The sequence below is a fragment of the Hibiscus syriacus genome, unplaced genomic scaffold (assembly GCF_006381635.1).
Source record: "Hibiscus syriacus cultivar Baekdansim isolate YM2019G1 unplaced genomic scaffold, ASM638163v2 tig00016106_pilon, whole genome shotgun sequence".
NCBI lineage: Eukaryota > Viridiplantae > Streptophyta > Magnoliopsida > Malvales > Malvaceae > Hibiscus > Hibiscus syriacus.
Window position 1 is genome coordinate 190,057 of NW_024062382.1, and position 19,542 is coordinate 209,598.

General features: G+C 33.0%; 1 protein-coding gene across 1 annotated transcript; it reads right to left on the reverse strand.

Annotated features, from left to right (window-relative positions):
• Positions 1-4,288: 4,288 nt before the first annotated feature.
• LOC120208263 (protein TIFY 4B-like) lies at positions 4,289-6,948 on the reverse strand. The gene is made up of 6 exons (XM_039207575.1): positions 6,618-6,948; positions 6,365-6,507; positions 6,061-6,230; positions 5,137-5,251; positions 4,941-5,049; positions 4,289-4,675 (listed from the first exon to the last, which is right to left on the reverse strand). The coding sequence occupies exons 3-6, from the start codon at positions 6,129-6,131 to the stop codon at positions 4,581-4,583; spliced, it is 390 nt and encodes a 129-aa protein (XP_039063506.1). The 5' UTR covers positions 6,132-6,230; positions 6,365-6,507; positions 6,618-6,948; the 3' UTR covers positions 4,289-4,580.
• Between the last annotated feature and the right edge of the window lie 12,594 nt (positions 6,949-19,542).

The following is a 19,542-nucleotide window of genomic DNA, read 5'->3' on the forward strand; positions in this document are numbered from 1 at the left end:
TTGGGCGACTGTTTCCCCTCTTAAAGAGGTCTTCCCCAAATTATTTGTTCTGTCTGTAAATAAAAATGGGAAGTTAAAAGAGTTTGGTGAGTTCAAGTCCTCAGTTTGGTGTTGTCATGTTCAATTGAGAAGGAGTTTGAGTGACTGGGAACTGGTTCAATTCTGCGATCTGATGACCTTAATTCACAATATACCTCTGTCCAAGGATCTGTCTGATGGGTGGGTTTGGAGAGGAAACGGGGATGTGATCTATTCTGTTAAGACCAGTGTTAAAGCTTGCAGTCCTGTTCTGTCAGCTGATTCTTTTGGATGAAATTCATTTGGAGGGGTTTGGTGCCTCCCAGAGTGGAGGTCTTTTTGTGGCAGGTTGTGCATCATAGACTGCCAGTAAAACAGGAACTACAAAGGAGAGGAGTTTCAGCTGTTATAGATGTGTCATGTCCCCTTTGTAAAAAAGAGGTTGAATCCTCTTTGCATTTATTTTTTACTTGCCTTGTGACATGGGCATTGTGGATGAAATTTTTGAAATTGTGGGGTGTTAGTTCGGTTTTGCAGGCCAATGCTCAAAGTTTTCTGATAGCTTGGGAGCATTTGGTTCTTAATTCTAGAATTTGGTCATATATTCCAGGTGTGGTGCTATGGACTATGAAAATATAGGAATGACATTGTGTTTGATGGGGGTAGGCTCGATCAGATCGATCTGTTTTTTATGGCAAGATGTAGGCTGGCGACCTGGTTCATAACGAATACCAAGGATGTCTCTATTCTAAAAGACTCTCTCATCTCTGATCCTACTATTGGGGATTATTGCTCTAAGTCAAGGTGTTCGATCATTGAAATTGTGTCTTGGTCTCCTCCTCCAAAGGGTTTCATTAAACTTAATGTGGATGCAGCAGTGAATGGTGATTGGAGGAAGAGTGGTGTTGGGGGAATTCTTAGAGATGAGGATGGCTCGGTGATGGGTTCTTTTCAAGAGCCTTCTGGTCCAGGTCCTCCGGCGCTGATTGAGTTGTTGGCAGTTAAGAGGGGCCTAATTTTTTTTGAGCCGTTTCATCAGCAGATGAAGGAACGTTTAATGATTGAATCTGACAGTAAGCTTGCAGTAGAGTGGGTCAAGAATTTTGAGCTCTGTCCCGGTGTATACTCTAATTTAGTAAAAGATATTGTTACTAAGTTAAGGGAGTTGAATGGTTTTATTAGATGGGTTGCTAGGTCAGCCAATGTTGAGGCTGATAGTTTAGCCAAAGCTGGTATTGGCTAGTTTTACATTTGTGATTTGCTTTTGTAGTCTTTGGGTTGGATTATGTACAGGGAGTGTTTATGTGTTGTTGTTAAACATTATGTATATTGTGGTTTTTAATGAATCCTAAGGCACTCTTTTCCTCCTTCCGCTGATTGAGAAACACTTAGTGTTCCATTAATCATGAAGGGGGTTTTTAACGAGGCCTACATTCCTATCAAAAAAATATATACTGATTTTCCAGCTCAAAAACATTATCATCCCAACAGCATAATAACCCCCTTGAAGAACCAACCGCTGGAGATTCAATAAAACCTTGAAGAATATTCAACCCACTTCTTCTAAAAAAAGATCTTTGAATCTTCTCAGATTTAGTTTCTTGTAACCAAAGAAAAGGAGATATCTTAGAGACTAATCTCTTAATAGCCCGTTGTTTCTCATTTTTCCAAAACCCCTTACATTCCATTAAATTATGAGTAATTTTTCATTCATCATTAATAATTCAACAATCTGCATGCCCCCATAAAACTCCTTAATTGGCCACCAAACTCCAAAAAGACCGTAATATATCAGCTTTCCCTTACTACCCCAACATTTCTCAAGGCTTAAAATTTTATCAATAAAAGCCTTCTTCCCTTCCTTGAAAGAAATTCCTAGCATCTGACAAACTTCCCATGTAGCTATAGTTCCTCCAACAATATCAAAAAAGGGGATGAAGAGACGGTAGAATTATTTACCAAATCCAGAGCTTCGCTAATCAAAGTTCTTTTCATCCTTCTGTGATCTTTTCCTTCCCCTGAAACATAATGAGAAACTGCTGTCACACTCTCTAGATACTTACTGTGAAGTACTGGATCCAGTGATGAGTTCTAAAAATTGACAGAACCATTGTTGACCATTTCGTGCCCTTTTCCCAAATTTGTTGTAGAAAACTGCTGAATGCTCCTGCAATCTGTTGTCTTCTTGACTTGGACCGGAATAACCTCTGATTGGATCTTGACCTCTTCTTTATCCGAGCAAAACCAAATCGTCTGTCTTGACCTTCAGTAAACTCTAGCATAACGCCCTCTCTCCCTCCTTCCATCAGGGGCACTTTTACTTGACAGACAGCTAGACACGGGATACACCATGTTCCAACACTGAGCACTCTTCACTTTGATTTCTATATGTTCCTCCAAAGGCAATTTTCGTTCAACTTCCATATCTGAGGAGTCTGCTTCTACATAATTATTTCCCTCACCTTTATCATCTATGGTGTTGCTTCTTTCAACCTCATTTATTGTTGAAGCTAACCGAAAGTTATGTTCTTTTGACTCATCCCACTTGTAGTTGAGAGTTGGTCCACCAGGTAATATTTTCCGAACCGGAGAATAAGATTCCCAATTAGAATCTGATTGGGTTGAATTTTTTCGATCTACTTTTTCTCGCAGCCCGAGACCCGCATAATCCCTGTTGGGATTTGCCTCCATTTCAAATTCACCTGAGATCCCATTTATAGACTGTTCCGTATGGGACTTTTGTTTCATATACTATCCCCCACTAATTTCTTTCAACCCACTCTCTCGTCCTTGCTTAAGCCACGAGTCAACCTTTGACTGGACCTCATCTGATGACATCCCACGATCACCTTCTACATTTTTCCAACAACCTACTTCATCTTCCTCCAACCTACTTCATCTTCCTCCTTCGAATATTCATCACTGTAGCAATCAACAAAATTCGTTTGCATCTCTTTTCCGATTACAGCAGAGATTTTTTGCATTTATATCCCAATTTAATTATAACTTTAAAAGACCTGCCATATGATCCTATATTGATAAAGTATGGTATGTCGAAAGGACTCGCCACCCCCACCCTTATCAATAATCTCGCGGATGAGAGGTCCTCCCTATTTCTCGTCTCCTCCAATATACATACAAAAATCCCCCATCTGCCTGCAAGTTTTTCCAGAAAAGGTTCATTCCAGCATATAAGTGGTAGTCCAACTAACTCAACCAAGCAATACGCCAAATGGACTCCTTCATTTAACAAAGGAGACAGCCAACCAAAATACAAGAAAAGCTTTTCACGAAAATTCATCCACGCCTTCGTGTAATCTTCATTCGATTTGAACATTATGATACATGAATTCCTTGCATATCTCCATCTTGCTATTTTTACTTTTAAACCCTCCTTTGCCAAAGCTTTCTTCACCACATCTGACTCAAAAGGATATTTGATAACCCCCTGTTAAAGAATTTTTCGCCCAGCAGTGATCTTCTGTAGGAATATACATTTCCCATACGTTCTTTAAACCTTTTGTAGTTTGTTGTGAACCTCCTCTTTTTCCCCCCATTTCTTGTTCCATTCTCAATCCATTACCCACGTTCAAAACATCCTTATACGTTCTGCCATCCCTCAGACTTCACAATACCTCTATCTCCTCTTCAGGCCTTCCTTTGTCCTTTCTAGCTGGCTTGTTAACATCCTTCACGAATCTTCTCTCTTGAACTTCTCATTTTATAGCTTTATTATATTTTGCAACCCCCACTGAGACTCTCTTCCCATCTATCAACGTTCCATGGATATTTTGTATTGCTCTTCTTCTACTTTCCTCCTTCACATACTAGACAAATGCGAACGTGGAAAATTTATAGTTCGGTTTCTTCAAAAATTTTGGGATGAAAACCCTCAACACTCTTCCGTAATGGTTGAATATCTCTCTTAATTCTCTTCTAGAAACTCTGTTACTGAGATTATCAACGAAGACAGTCCATTCCTCACCGGAGGATAGGCGATCTGTCGGACTCACTCTCGCTTTCAATTATTTCACTTATTAATGTGCAATCAGAATAACAATAAAAAGATTAAAAAAATGTTGTTAGGTTTGCATCCAGCATAAAGGAGGAACGAATGGGAGCGAGTACTGATTATACCTGGAGTCTGGCTCTGGTATATTAACATCATTATGGGATGGTAGGAAGCATAAACGACACAGAGTTAATAAGCACGAGAACTACATACAAAGGAGAAATATTGGTTCAATCATAATTCACTAAATCAAGGACAGGTATCACAATTGTTTGTACTTGCTGCAGTTCAAGTACTTAAAAAGATACAGTGTGTATTATTCAATGGCTTAATGCTGAAAAGACAAGTTCTGACCAAGATGCTAAAATCTAAACAAGCCCAAAAAATATGCATCCAATGAATACTTGTGCCCAAAATATGACATGAGTCATATCCATTACCTCAAACATTTACTCATAAAGAGCTGCTAAGCACCTACATAAAGGGGATATGAGATGTTTTTAAGAAGTACACATCAGCACCCCCACCCATTAAAGGAAAAGGATAGAATTTATGAGATAATTAGAGGGGAGCATTTACCAAGACTGTCATCACAAGATGCATTGCTATCTTCTTGAGGAAATTGACAGTTTTCTGCCACCTTACCTGCAAAGAAAACGAATACAGCAGGTATTATTCTGCTATTCGGGCACTATATCTTACCCATTCTCAGTTGCAACTTGAAACCATCCTAGTGTATAACATGTGATAGTCATTAGCTTATAACACGGTTCATTGTGAACTAAAACAGGTTTGTCCAAGAAAAAGTTTTTTATTTATATCTCCTATTTACCACTTTGGGTCACAAACTACAAATGGCACTCAGCAGAGAAGGAAAGAGGCTCAGTGTCTCATGGGCTTATTTTTATACCTGCAGCCTGTACATGGTATGGAATGGACAATGGTGCAGTCTTTTGATCAACTAGAGTTTCCTGCGGAAATAGGACCTGGCTTGCAGCAAATTGAAAGATTGCTTCTGCCTGCAAAACCATTTATATCAATTTGATTATATACTGGGATACCAATAATGATGTCTGAACTATAGTGAAAGCTGGAACGTATATGACCTGATAACCAGGCATATTATCATAGACATTCACTTCCCCACAATAAAAAATTGTCATCTGTTCTGCTGGCTCTTTTGCTACTCTCGCCGTTCTGGACAGTTGAGAATTTTTCCGCCTGAGAAAATAATTTGGTAATATCAACTATGGGAAAGCAATTAATTTGGAAGTAATCTAATGCAGGTTAGTATGCAATAGAATGAGAAACTCAACCCCAACCAAGTGATCTAATTAGAATGCAAGATGCTAGTGAAGCAATCTAACCAGTAGAAAACTCGGTTTGGAACATCACATATCTTTAATTTCTAAAATCAATGTTATTTCATTTTAATGACAAGACCAATGAATTACACTACCATGACAATTATAGTATCAACATCTCAGTAGAGTTAGACTATTATGAGTTTTTGACCCTGACATCATTTATAACATGTTTAATACCAGCATACATTCACCCATGCATCTCATGGCACTTGGGACACAAATATGCCCATCTGGAACCATCTAATCAAACACCAATTTGAATGGTTAGAACTTTGTTGCATAGCTATTTAAAGAACTCATAGGATCGTCCAGATTGTAAGTCTATAGTAAGGGTAAATATAATTATTATCGGAATGCCGTCATTGTTGACCAAAAGATTTTACAATAATTGCAAGCACAAAATCCGGAAATGAAAGATACCACACAAATATTCAAAGCACATGTACAAACTCTCATTCCATTCACATTGAAGCCATAATTTTAAACCGTTGACTCTAGCAACAGCCAATAACGAACAGCTTGACCAACATTATACTGCATAAAATTTCCTAAAGAAAAGTAATCTCAAGGACCTCACACTCACTGAACTCATATCACGTCAAACGCTTTTATTCCATGCAAAACTATGGTTATTAGAAAACAGGTGCAAAATTAACAAACGACCTTAGAGAAACAGAGTCACCACCGGATACGGCGTTTCGAACTGATTTTTCGTCGGAAAATCTAAATGTCATGGAATCTGGACGGGTACGAGGAACGGATTCGTTTACCGGAACTGAGATCCCGTTATGCTGCGACGTTTCGTTCGGTAGAACGGTTGAATCAGAGACGAACTGCGAAGATCTTATTTGATTCAGCTGGTTTGACTAAAACAGAGAAGATTCGAAAATATGTGTTACTACTACTCTCCATGCCTTAAAAAAATATTTATTCGAAAATAATAAATAAATAAATAAATTCCACGAACACGAGAAGGATTTTCGGGTAAGGGAATGTAAAGTTTCTTGGAAGCTTCGGCAGTTTCCGAATCCGACGTCGTTTCGAGAAGAGTTTTCAGTGAGATGACCTACTGAAGCGCCTGCGATTTGTTCCACGACGGTCTCCGCATCCCTACAGGCAAAGAAAAAAATGATTTCCAAAAATTATAAACAAAATATTCACACAGGTTTACTTTCAAACAAAAACAAAACATTAAAAAAAAGATGCAAAGAAAGCGAGACCTTTCTCTTTGAGGTAACGGCGGCAATCGTCGCGAGTGGCCTGAGAAATATCATCCTCCGTGAGTTGGCTGATCGGCTTGTAAAGAGGCGACCGGCAGGCCGTTTCTCCGGTTGACATGGTGTCTGGTTTCCGAGTTTCGGCGAGATAGATCGATGAAATGGAGTACGGTGAGGGATTGGATTTCCTTTTTTACACTCTGCAATGATTTCTGAGTTTACTAATTTCGTAATTTGGTAACAGTTTCAGGGGCTTTCTTGGTATGAAGACTGAGAGTGCGTGAATTTGAGAGAAGCATTTTAGGTTAGGTATGGCGGGCTTTTCTAATTTATTTATTTTTCTTCAATTTTAAATGAAGTTATTGCCACCCCGGGACGACACGTAACGCTAGTTTTTCGTGTATTTACCATATTGACCCCACTATATCTTATAAAATCCGAAAAAGCATCTAAGCAGTACAATTTGTCTGATTTCGATACGTAAAACAATCTAGGCTACCATATCTCCATTATTTTTAAGTCTTAATTATAAAATAATTGTTTAAAATATAACGTTTTTACGAATAAGTGTTTAAATTATTGAATAATTTTAGTGTATAACGTAATAAACGTTATCATTTTAGATGTCCATGACGTAAATGTCGGTAATTTTTTTTCGTTAAGTAGCATAGGTAACATTCTGGTAATTTTGTAATTTATTTATTTAAAAAATTAAAATATTATTATATTTATAAAAAATTCCTAATTCTTCTTAAATTACAAAAAATTCCTAATTCTTCTTAAATTACAAAAAATTCCTATTTTTTCTTAAATTACAAAAAACCCAAATCCCTAAAAATCCCTAACCCTAACTCGTTGTTGCCCTTTCTGACCACAACCACTGTCATCAACGTACTCTTTGTCATACTCTTAGTTATATGTCATCGTTGTTATCGTCGTTGGCCATCAAAATCACATAGGATCACAATTTTCATCCTAGAGTTCACAGGGTACAAAACGCCGATTGGTCGTTGATCGACCATCGATCAATTGCGATTTAATAGGGGTATTGGTCGTCGGGGGAGGTGAGGTCGAGTGGAGCTTTGTCGACGGTAAAGGACAGCGATCAACTTGAGTTTAGGGGTTGAAATGAAGAATTTTGAAGTTTTGGGGTTATTTCAAAAATTTTGTGTTTTTAATATAATTTTAGTTTTTTAAATTTTAAATAATTAAAAATTACTAGAATATGAAACGTGTCACTTAATGGAGAAAATTAAAGGTGTTTACAGCCTGGGCACCTAAAGTGGTAATGCTAGGCGCCAAGATTATTCAGAAAAAATTTAGACACTTATTCATGAAAACAGTATAGTTTTGGCGCTTATTTTATAATTAAGCCAATTTTAATGAACTTAAAAGGTTGTAGCACGAACCAAGCTACCTTAATATTTAAAGGCATAATTGTTATTTTGAGAGATTTTGAATTCGAGTACGAGTAATTATCAGAGTATTTGAAAACGTTTATTATCACATGATTAAAAATCTGTAAAATAGATACAATCACATCTAATCACTAAAAAAACTTAAATGTTGTAACTATTTATTTAATTAATGTATCTTTTCCCCCTTGATTTAGGCTTTAATATGCAGTTTGGCCCCTGGCTTTGTCATTGAGATGCAATTTGGCCATTTATTTTGGCTTTGATTTGTAATTTCACCCTTTAATTTGGCTTTGATTCACAATTTGATCCCTTTTTTAATGAAATTTTTGCCTTAATCAAATATTTGAATTTGCATCAATTAAAATTTAAAATATAAATCTTAATAGGTTTGATAACTTTTAATGTATAAGTGAAAATTTCAATGATTATTTTAAAAGTGTACATAAATAATCAAAAGTCAAACTACTTATCAAAGCTAAACTCAAGAGAAATTATTTCATGAGTTTTCTTTATGTTCCCAATTAATTAGAAAAATTCATATCTATCTTATATTATAAATATTTTATTTTTCAAATCATCATCTTCTCTTACATATCAAAATTTAAAAATAGTTATGATTTATTGCAGCAACTATTTGCTTCATTCACGGGTACTGAGTTCTCCAATCAATTTCATGTATGCTATCACTTAAGATAGGTAAAATATGGTTGAAACAAGTATTTGCCTTATTTCCAAATTCATTATTGCCTTAAGAAGTGTAAGAATCGACCTCAATCCCCCACTCTCGATCATCACTTTCTACCCACCACCACAAGCTGATGTGCCAGTTGTTTATTTTTCTCTCGCCATCGATATTTGTTTTATACCATCTCGATGTCGGGTATTCCCAAATTGGAACCAACTAAATCAATATATCGAGAATTGATTTTTTTTATGGGTAAAATGGACTTGAGGTCACACAATTATGTATTGGGTAACAAATAGACTATTTTTTTTTAAAAGATAAAAATATGTCACCGAATTAAATTATTTTTACAAAAAGGTTTCTGATCGTTAAATATTAGACAAAATAATGACATGACATGGTATAATAACAATTTTAGTTCTCAAAATTTATATAATATATTAATTTTTCCTTATTTGAAAGAATTTAATAAATTTAATCCTCTATATTTAAAAAAATCATTATTTTAATCTTTGCTTCTTCTCATAAACTATGTGTTCTTCTCCCATAAATGTTATACTTATTTTTCTAATATAATAACAATTTAAAAGTAATTAGTTGCTGCTTTAAGGAAGAAAACAACTACCCAAATAATGTTTTGCTCCGATGGACTATCTTATTAGGAGGTTGTTCAACCATTATTTGATTTTTGATATAACCTGAATTATTATATAATTTATTTTGTTAAAATCTGTATTTTAAGAAATTATGAAAAATTGTTATAAAATGTTTTTAAGTGATTTTTAATTGTGAAAAAATTTCTTTAGTGTTTTTGGGTCATCACATAATTTACAAATATTTTTCAAAGCTAAAAAATATTCGATTTTATCAAAACCTACCCCTTAGTCTCGAAACCAACAAGCCAATATCAATATCAACATTCTAGAAAACATTATTAGTATCAATACCAAGGTTTTGGCATCGATACCGATATGTGAGTATCAATACTCACTAAAATACTATCAATACCGAAGGCTCCAACGACTATATATTTTATCATTAGGATGCTTGGTCCAGATACCCATTCCCAGTATCAATACCAAAGTTGCAAGTGAGCATTTAATGTTCTACTTTAATGTTCCCAACGGCTCTAATCAACCACTAATGGATCCAAACGACTAGAAGGATATTAGAAGACATAAAATGGACCAAGATTCAAATGAAAAACAATAATAAAGATTTTTTAAAGATAATACCAACATCAAAAGAGATTTTGTTCTTAATTTCGTAATATTCTTTGTAACACACTTGAGAGTTACATTGTTCAATTTGATCAAATGTGATTTTGTGAGAGCTTAATTATTACAAACACATTTGTTTTATGAGGTTTTCTCTTTGTCTGCTTCATTTGTAATTTCTCTTGTGGAATGTAAATAAGATTTTTGGGTATAAACCTTGTAAGTTGTTGTAAGGTTATACCTTATACTTAAAGGTTAATAAATCTAGTAGATTTGAGAAATCCTTAGTGGGGATGCTAAGATAGTGGATGTAGACTTGGTTTAGAAGTCAAATCACTCTACAATCGTTGTGCAAAGTTTTATTTTTCGATTACTTCCACACCAATTTTTTTAAATGTCAATTCACCCCATCTTGGCATATTTTGATTGTTCGATAGAGTTAACAATTGGTATCAGAGCATATCTCAATCATCAATTTAATAACCTTGAGAAGTTTCTAGGCAAGCTTGATCAAATTCTTCATTCAACCGATAAAAATGGCTTCAATCCCCGGCTTCTACTTTGTTGAATATTTATAATCCATTTCAAAAACCTTCATATTTCAATGGTGCAAACTTTCCTATTGGAAGAATATGAAGATATTGTTCATTTAAGTTACCGATTATTTAGTTTGAGATGTCATCCTTGATGGTTCACCTAATCCTTGAAGAAATAAGTTAGAATAAATCAATGTAGATAAGAAGCTAGTCTAACTTAACGTCAAAGCCATGAACATCATCTTTTGTGCACTTAGCCCCGATGAGTATAGTATAGTGTTCTCATGCTCTAATATTAAGGATATTTGTGGAGAAGCTTAAAGTCATACATGAAGGTACAACTCAAGTAAAGAAATTGAAGATTGACATTCTCACACTTAATTATGAGAATTTCAAAATGAAACTTGATGAAGAAATTAAAGTCGTGTCTGATTGATTTACCACCATCATCAATGAGCTAAAGGTTTCTGAGAAATTCTACTCAATTGAGGAAATATGAGACATTTCTTAATAGCTTGTTAATTTCATGAGAATCCAAGAGGATGACTATTGAAGAAGCCAAAGATCTAGAAGTTCTTAATCTTAGTGAACTCATTAAATCTTTCTTACTCATCAGATGAGGCTTCAAAGGAAAAGAAGAAGAATATGAGATAAAGAAGGAGAAGAAGAAAAAGGATGTTGTAATCACTTTCAAGTCTACCAATAAAGATGAAGAAGACTTTAGTGAAGAGGTGGATGAAGAATTATGGCCGAGATCTTCATGAAACTCAAGTGATACATGTCATCAAAAAGGAAATATATGAAACATGGATCAAAGAAGGAAAAAGATCACATCATATGCTATAATTTCTACAAATTGGGACATAAGAAGTATGATTATCCCAATTGAAGAAGAAGGGATCAAACAAGACAAAGAAGAAAACTTTTGTTTTTACTTAGAGTGATGAGGACATCATCAATGATGAAGATAATGAAGTTTTCAACCTTTACCTTATGTCTATCCAAGAAGATTCAAAAGTATTTTCTATCTCATTCGATTATAATTCATATACATTTGATGAGTTGCAACATGTCTATGATGAATTAACGTTAGAATTTGAAGTCATGATTTCAAAATACAAAAAGATTCATTCAAAATTGAAAATCATTTTCTAAGGCTAATTTTGAGAAAAAGATTTTGAGAAAAAATAATCTAGACTTGCAAAATTTATTTTCCTAAGTTCACGAAGATCATAAAAATTAACGATCTTGAGAAAGAAAAAGTTAATTTTGATAAAATTATTAAAAATAAGTTTAAAAGAGAAGATTGTCCAAAATAAGATTTTGTCAAGAATGGCTTTTTACAATAGACATGTTAATTCCTCTAAATTTTTTAATGAAAAAAAGTAATTAAAAGTATATGAGTCTCTAAAAGACTCATTGTTGCAAAAATAAGAATATCCTATCTAAGGGGATTAAATTATTTGAAACTAACGCCAATGGACCCAAAAAGATTTGGGTACTAAATTTGTATAATTGTCTATTATAAGTGTATTAGAGCTATAGTAAGAAAAGTCCAGTTATTTGGAGGCTCTGAAAACACTAAAGAATGACACTTGAAGAGAGGAAGACTTAACAAATCAACCTTGATTCAAGTGGTAAAATATTTTAATTTCATGCAATTTCATGTCTTTTTATTTTAAATGTTTATATTCATGTTTGAATGCCCAAACATAGTGCTTAATTGCAATTAGTTAGAGGAGTTGATATTACATGAATTACTTTTTGTTTGGCTTAATATACTTACTTTTTGTGGCCTTAAATTACTTTTTGTGGTATGTTTTGGATCTTGTTTGATTTAGTTAGTTATCTCTTCAAAAGTCCATAATATGCGCTATAGTAAAAGTACTTAGTAAAATGCTTTAAATTAGTACCAAATTTTAATATTTAGTGCCTTTATAATGTTTAGTGTATTCTAAGTCTTAAAATTATTAGTTGTTTATCCTGGATGTGTTGAGGGTTTAGAATGACAAAAATAACATTTCCAAGCATTGGGTATCGATACTGCCATGTTGGTATCAAGACATGATTTTCCATTAGTCATTTTTTGTATCAATATTGCCTACCAGTATTGATACCATGTGATGGGTCTCGAGATCGCCCTTCTCGGTATTAAGAGAAGGCTTCATTTTTACACTTATTAGGTTGTTTTAATCCCCAAAATCCACATTCTATCATTTATCAAACCTTAATCGAAGCCTCCTCTCAAAGTCTTTTAACTCAAGATCATTTTCGCTCAAACTTTTTCCCGAAATATTCATCCTCTCATAATCTCTCATGGGTTTAAATCAATATTTCATAAAACATCATCTCATTTTTTATAAAAAAAAGTAAGGTAATTTTTTGATGAAACCTAATCCCAAATTTCAAATTATTTTGGTTCTTAAATGGTTTAAATCTTGTTTTTAAGTTATTTTTAGTTCCTAAAATTGTATACATATCTTTTGAACAACTTATTATTGCTTAAACTTCATGATTTATTCAAATAACTTTAAACTTTGTGTTCTAGTTTTTTAATATGGGAAAATCTGAATAAATTTGCTACAATTCTATTGATTATTGTAATGAATATATATGTTTTTAGTGCAAGAGGTTAACTCATTCATCAATATCTCTTAGAACCTTCGTGTTTAGGACTACCCACAAATTGTTCAACAAAATTTGTGGATGAAAAATGTCCACTTTTTAACCACTGTCTTTGTACTAAAAATGCCTTAAAGAACGAATCTTAGGCATCTTACGATCGATAGTTCATACCATTCGAGTTAATCTTCAAATTCTCAAAGTTTTGAGAACTCTTGCTTTAGGGATTCTAATGCCCTTAATATCTACAGTTTCTACAAAATCAATCTTATTCATACAAAGAGAACCGTCGATCCTAATTTCCTCATTTCTTGGGTTTACTAATTCATTATCTCTGAGATATTTTTTTCTAAGGGTTGGTTAGACTAGAATTCCACCTAAGGTGAACCCACATCTCGTTCGTGCATTCTTTAGCAATGTAATTATTGTTCATAAGGAGGAAAATGTTAACAATGTCATAGCCATAGAGTCGTATCTTATGGAAAAAATCTTTTCATTTAGTACATATCGACCATTGCTAATTTTTGAATATCAATAACGGTGGTCCTTTTAAAGACTATCAACCGGTTGAAATGAATAAATTTTCTAATGATAGTGTCTCACATCTCTTGAGTTTTTCGATCATCTTTTTTCTTCTTCTCATTATTAATTGGTTGTCTACCCTTCTAGTGGTAAAGCTACCAACATGTATGTATGCGATTATTGTTGTTTTTATCATGTCAAAAACAACATTCCTCCTAACTTTACCATGAACATATTCTTAAAGCTTATCGATGTTTTCATAAAAGGAGAAATCTATCCCAAAACTCTACCTTATAGTTATATTCTTAGTTTTAGCTTTATGGATAAACTTAGAGTGTCCACTACCATTGACCATTCCATTGTTCTCACTAGCGTCATTAATCTTAAATTGGCTCACAAGTCTAATTGGGATTTTGATGAATATTTCAATGAATGGGGTTCTTATTAGAGACAACATTTGGATGATGTAAAGGAAGAAGAAAATAAATTTGAAGAACCTCCCGTGCCACCACCTCAAGAGGAGATTAACATGAAGACCATGTATGACTACATGATTCAAAATTTTGGGAACTTAAGTACGTAAATGACCTCTATTGATCAATGCTAGGGAAACATTGAAAATAACATTCGTTTACTGCATCATCACTTTATGCCTCTCTCGTCTTCGAAACCTCCTCCGAAAAAATAATCATTTTTATGTTATTTTATAACTTTTGCATTGTGACTTGATGTTTTATGCACTTTATGAAACTTTATGTTTAGTACTTTTAATTTTGGTACTTTTTATGTGAAATACTCTTGTTGGTAATATTATGTTCTTATGTTAAGTATAATCTTTTAGTCATTTCTTTAAATATTGAATATTTATTTGGTTTCTTATTACACTAACATATTTTCTCTTTTAAAGTTTTGTTATAACAAAATGGTAAGAAATATGTGTAAGTGTAAATTTACATTTTGACAAAGAAGATTTTTTTACTAAGGGGAGATTTATTTTTCCTAAAAATGTTTGACAAATACATTTTAAAACAAATTTTCATAAAGGGTTTTGTTATATCTAAAAAGGGAAGATTGTTGAACCATTATTTGCTTTTAACATAACATGAATTATCAAATGAGTTACTTTGTTAAAATTTGCATTTTAAAAAATTGTGAAAATTTGAATGTTTCAAATATTTTTTAATTGTGAAAAATATTCTTAAGTGTTTTTAAGTCATCACATAATTTAAAAATATTTTTCAAAGCTAAAAAAAATATTTGATTTGATCAAAACATACCCCTTAGTCTCAACCAATATTGATACCAACATTCTAGAATACATTTTTGGTATCGATACTAAGGTGTCAGTCTCGATACCGGTATGTAAGTATTTATACTCATTAAAATAATATCCATAACGAAGGTTATAATGTCTATATTTTTTATGTTTGGTTGTTCGATATTTTGGTTGTTTGATAGAGCTAACACTTTTCATATTTTGATTGTTCGATAGAGCTAACACCAATTTTTTTACAAGTAATTTCACCCACATCTTGACATATTTTTGTTTTTCAATAGAGGTAACACTTGTCAATATCACAGAATGAATTTATTATTAGAAATTTTAAAATATAAATAGTTAAATTTATGATTTTTTTTTAATTATGAGAAAACTGATATAATATGTAAGTTTTAGGGATTAAAAATATTATTACACTAGGCCACGTTAGACATATGTTTCAATATTCATGACAGAGTGATATGTTTTCATAATGTTTTAATTGAATGATCTATTTATTACACAGGGTAAACTATACATTTAATACCTAAACTATCACTTTTGTTCCATTTTAGTACAAAAGCTTTCATTTAAAAAAAACATAGTTAACGTTTACTTTTTGTTTCATTTTAGAACATGCTATTAATTTTTTAATAGTGATTTTGACATGATATTTTTAGTTGTTTTAATTTTCATGTCAAATTTTATTTTTTCTTTGAACAAATGTGTGGAATTTTTAAGTTATTTTATTCAACCAATAAGGTGGTGACACGTGTCACCATTCTATGGAAATAATATCCCTTAAAACAAGCACGAAAGCTTGCAGTAGCGGTACTTGAACACTGGCCTTCAGCGTAAAAATGTCACAAATTAAATATCTCCATCTATATTTTTAGCCTTAACCATAAATTTGAAGATAATGATGAAGTGTTTTAGAATATAACATAAAGTTTTAGAACACTATGGAAAGATTTAGAACCTTATGGCATGTTTTAGAACATCATAGAAGGTTCTAGAACTAGGAAGATTCTAGAATATTAAGGAAGCTCGTAAAGTATTCTAAAAGCTTTTGGAGAATTCCTCAGGCCTATATTATTCCAGATTTATATTAAAAGTACTAGATGTAAAATATATAACATAATATTAAACTAATCTCTATCGTCAATTAAAGAGGTGGAAGGTTATATAAAGGAGCCTTGGCCATTTGCTAAAGACATACATCAATTTATCCATTGAAGCAAACTTTGTAAAGCATTCTCTACAATAAAATAAAGAACACTTACCTTATTTTCCATTTTCCTTATATTCTGCCAAACACATCTTTAAAAGGTTTAGGCTGGTTTAGTCACTAAAAATTAAGTGTCTAAGTATTGTACAAGCGAGATGAGAATAAGTCTATGACAGTTGGTATCAAAGTTAACATTCTTGGACATACATAACATTAAACAAGTATGACATATATCAAGATCATTCTTGATGGAAGTGTTGGTGGAGAGGAACAAGGAGTAAAGAGAGAGAGGGTGAAATCTCAAGGACCTTCCAAATGATGAAGGAAAATTGGGAATGTATATACAAGGCTCATGAAGGTAAAGGTTTTGGTAGCCGATGGAGAGGATAATTTTAGGGAGGTGGATAACAATCTAGAGAAGCTTGATAGAAGGGTCGATGTGTATCATTTAAACCTTGAAGATTTGAGTGTCATGAGGAATCACCAAAGTGACTAACCATTTTTTAAATATTTACTTAACATTTGAAAACATAATACTTTATAAAAGTAAGCCCAATTTAAAAACTCAATACATAAATAAGATATTACTAGTTGAACCATTTTCAAATCATAACCTCTATATGCCCACTAAGCTATCATCATTGTACTCTGGTACTCTGTTGAGACTCCTATGATGATATCGTTGTCTTGTCGTACTCTATGTAACTTGTAACCTACAAACTGAAACATATTTTCCAATGCTGAGCTCGTAAGCCCTACACTGCACAATACATTTATTATACTATATACATTTATAACATAAGCATGGTAATAAGCATAGTTAAATAATTAATATTACTACGTCATCAATACTACTAAATCATATATCCAAAGTACATCTACTATCATAATAGTATGAGTCTGATGCTTCCCTTAGTTCATGACTAAGGTCCTCACCATGAGAATACATATATTGGGTCTCTAACCAAAAAATCATACATCTATGCACCCTTATAGGCAACACAAAATTGTCACACAAACACAATGATAGTACTAGTATCACAATAACAGTCAGGTACTAATCACAAATAGGGGAACTTAGTATCACGTAAACATTGATAAAATTCCCATCAACATACAAATGATCTTTTATTCCTCACATATTGTATCACCTTATACCCAACCATGAAGAATAACCCGAGCATTTTGAGCGTACACTAGATTCAAAAGGGAATCGTATAAATAAAACCTTAATCATATGCGCTAAACAAAAATGATTTATGTGAACATTCAATAGCAACACATCACAAAAGAATATAAAAAAATTAGGCTTTCAATGACATACAATCATGCATTGCGATGAAACCATGATTAAACAACATAGGGATAAAATAGTTATTTCATATAGAACTATTGATTTTAGAGTAAAAAACATAAATTTAGTTCATAAATAATCATTCTCAACACTTAATTGAATGAATGCAAAATTCCAGGTCAATTAGAAATAACTTGTAATGCCCCGAACCTTGGGTTAATAGTTTCGGGCTAACCCGATAGGGGTTTGGATAAATAAAATAGCTTTTTGGAAGTTTTGGTCCAAGTATAAATTAGATTGGACTTGGTTTAAGCCCAAATAGCCATAAATGTGACATTTTTAATCTTAGGACAAAATAAAAAGGACTAGGGAAATAAATATCATATTATTTGAAACAAAGGTTGAATCCTTTTAGTATAGATGATGTAATCAGCAAAGAGAGACAACAAAATAGGTTAGCCCACACTTTCTTGCCTCTTTTCCTTCATTCTCCATCTTCACCAAGAGTCTACCAGAGGTTAAAACTTTGTAATTTTGCAACATAGTCTAAGAATACCAATGATCCCCTCATCATTTACTTTTTTTAAGAAAAATGTAACAAGATTTGGTTATGATAGTCATAAGTGGGGGTTTAGTAGGGGTTTAGAAAGCTATAAGTTTCCAGTACTTTTTTGATAGATTAAAGCCCTAGAAATTATTCTTAGCTTCATTCTATGTTCTTAAATGAGTTAGTGACTCCTTTTTATTATGTTTAAAAAAAGAGGTTAGAGAAACCTCTAAGATCAAAGGCAAGGAGAAATTAGTCATTGGCTGACTGAGGATGTTTTTCAGTAGCCTATCAACAAGGTAACATAGTTTTAAACTCTTTATACCACTTATGAGTCATTAAGTGGTTTTTGTTAGCTTGTATGAGTTCATAAAGCATATAAGTATGTTCATGGTAGATTTTAGTTATGATGGTATTCAGCTTGAACAATGACTCTTTATGACCCCTAACAACTTACATTAGACATGAATAACGTTGAAGGGTCTTAGAGGGGTAAATAGGTAGAGTTAGGTCTCATTTTCATACTCAAAAAGAGCATTTCTTAGCTTGGTTATCAGTATTGGATGAGAAATACTGATATTGTTCTTTATATAATCTAAAAATGGGGTTTTGGCTGGGAGTACAAATACTTGCTCATTGGGTATCGATACTCAAGGATGGAGTATCGGTATCATGTTCAGTTTTCAAATTCTAGAGCCTATTTTGGTACCGATACTCAAGGGAGTATCGATATCGTGGGAAAGGTATCGATACCAGATTAATTTTCAATACATCGAATCTAAATTTGGTATCGAATCTAAATTTGGTATCGATACTCTAGTTTAAAAGTATCAATACACTAATTAAGGGCATCGATACTATCCAATTTCCTCAAATTCTAGTAGTCGGTTTTGCTATCGGTACCTAGAGAAAGTATCGATACTCAAAAGGTCAATATCAATACCAATATACAGATTTAGGAAATAAATCCAATCTGTACAAGGGTTGGAAAAGAGGATCAATAGCAATAGAACTTCATTGAATAAAACTACAAGTGAGAACAATTAATGAATACAATTATAGCTAGAAATGATCTAAATTAAGATGACATTAAAATAGTCATTGTGTGATGCTCAAGAAATAGTTAAGACTCCCGAGTTACTTTAGTAGTATGACAATTGTCTTGTATGCTTAGAATGTCTAAACATATGTCAGTCAATGACAAGGTACTTTAGTCGTTGGCCAGGTGCAGATGCCACAAACTCATAAGGAATAGGTCAACCGGGTGTACATTTCTAATGCATATGTAATGCCCTAATCCAGTATGACCCGAAGACTGATGGATTAACATATCACACTGGACCACCGAAGTGGCTACCCAAAATTTTTCTTTAAAACTAATTTAAGAACCATATGATAAAATGCATCTATAGTAAAATAAATTAGAACATAATAATAAAGTTTAGAAGTACGGGGGAGTTCTCAACTATCCAAAATAATATAATACTAAGTTTAAATCAAAAAGAGTTACGACTGAATATATAAGGGTCCATAAATAATATATGCCCTCTAAAATAACACAAGACGTACTCTGAAAGCCTAGACTGATCTAGAATTTCTCT

Coding starts and splice junctions, on each gene's coding strand:
- LOC120208263 (XM_039207575.1), bottom strand. CDS start 6,131: ATGACATTTAGATTTTCCGACGAAAAATCAGTTCGAAACGCCGTATCC. Junction 5,252..6,060: donor GGTGACTCTGTTTCTCTAAG/GTCGTTTGTTAA, acceptor TTATTTTCTCAG/GCGGAAAAATTCTCAACTGT. Junction 4,676..4,940: donor ATACCATGTACAGGCTGCAG/GTATAAAAATAA, acceptor TTTTCTTTGCAG/GTAAGGTGGCAGAAAACTGT.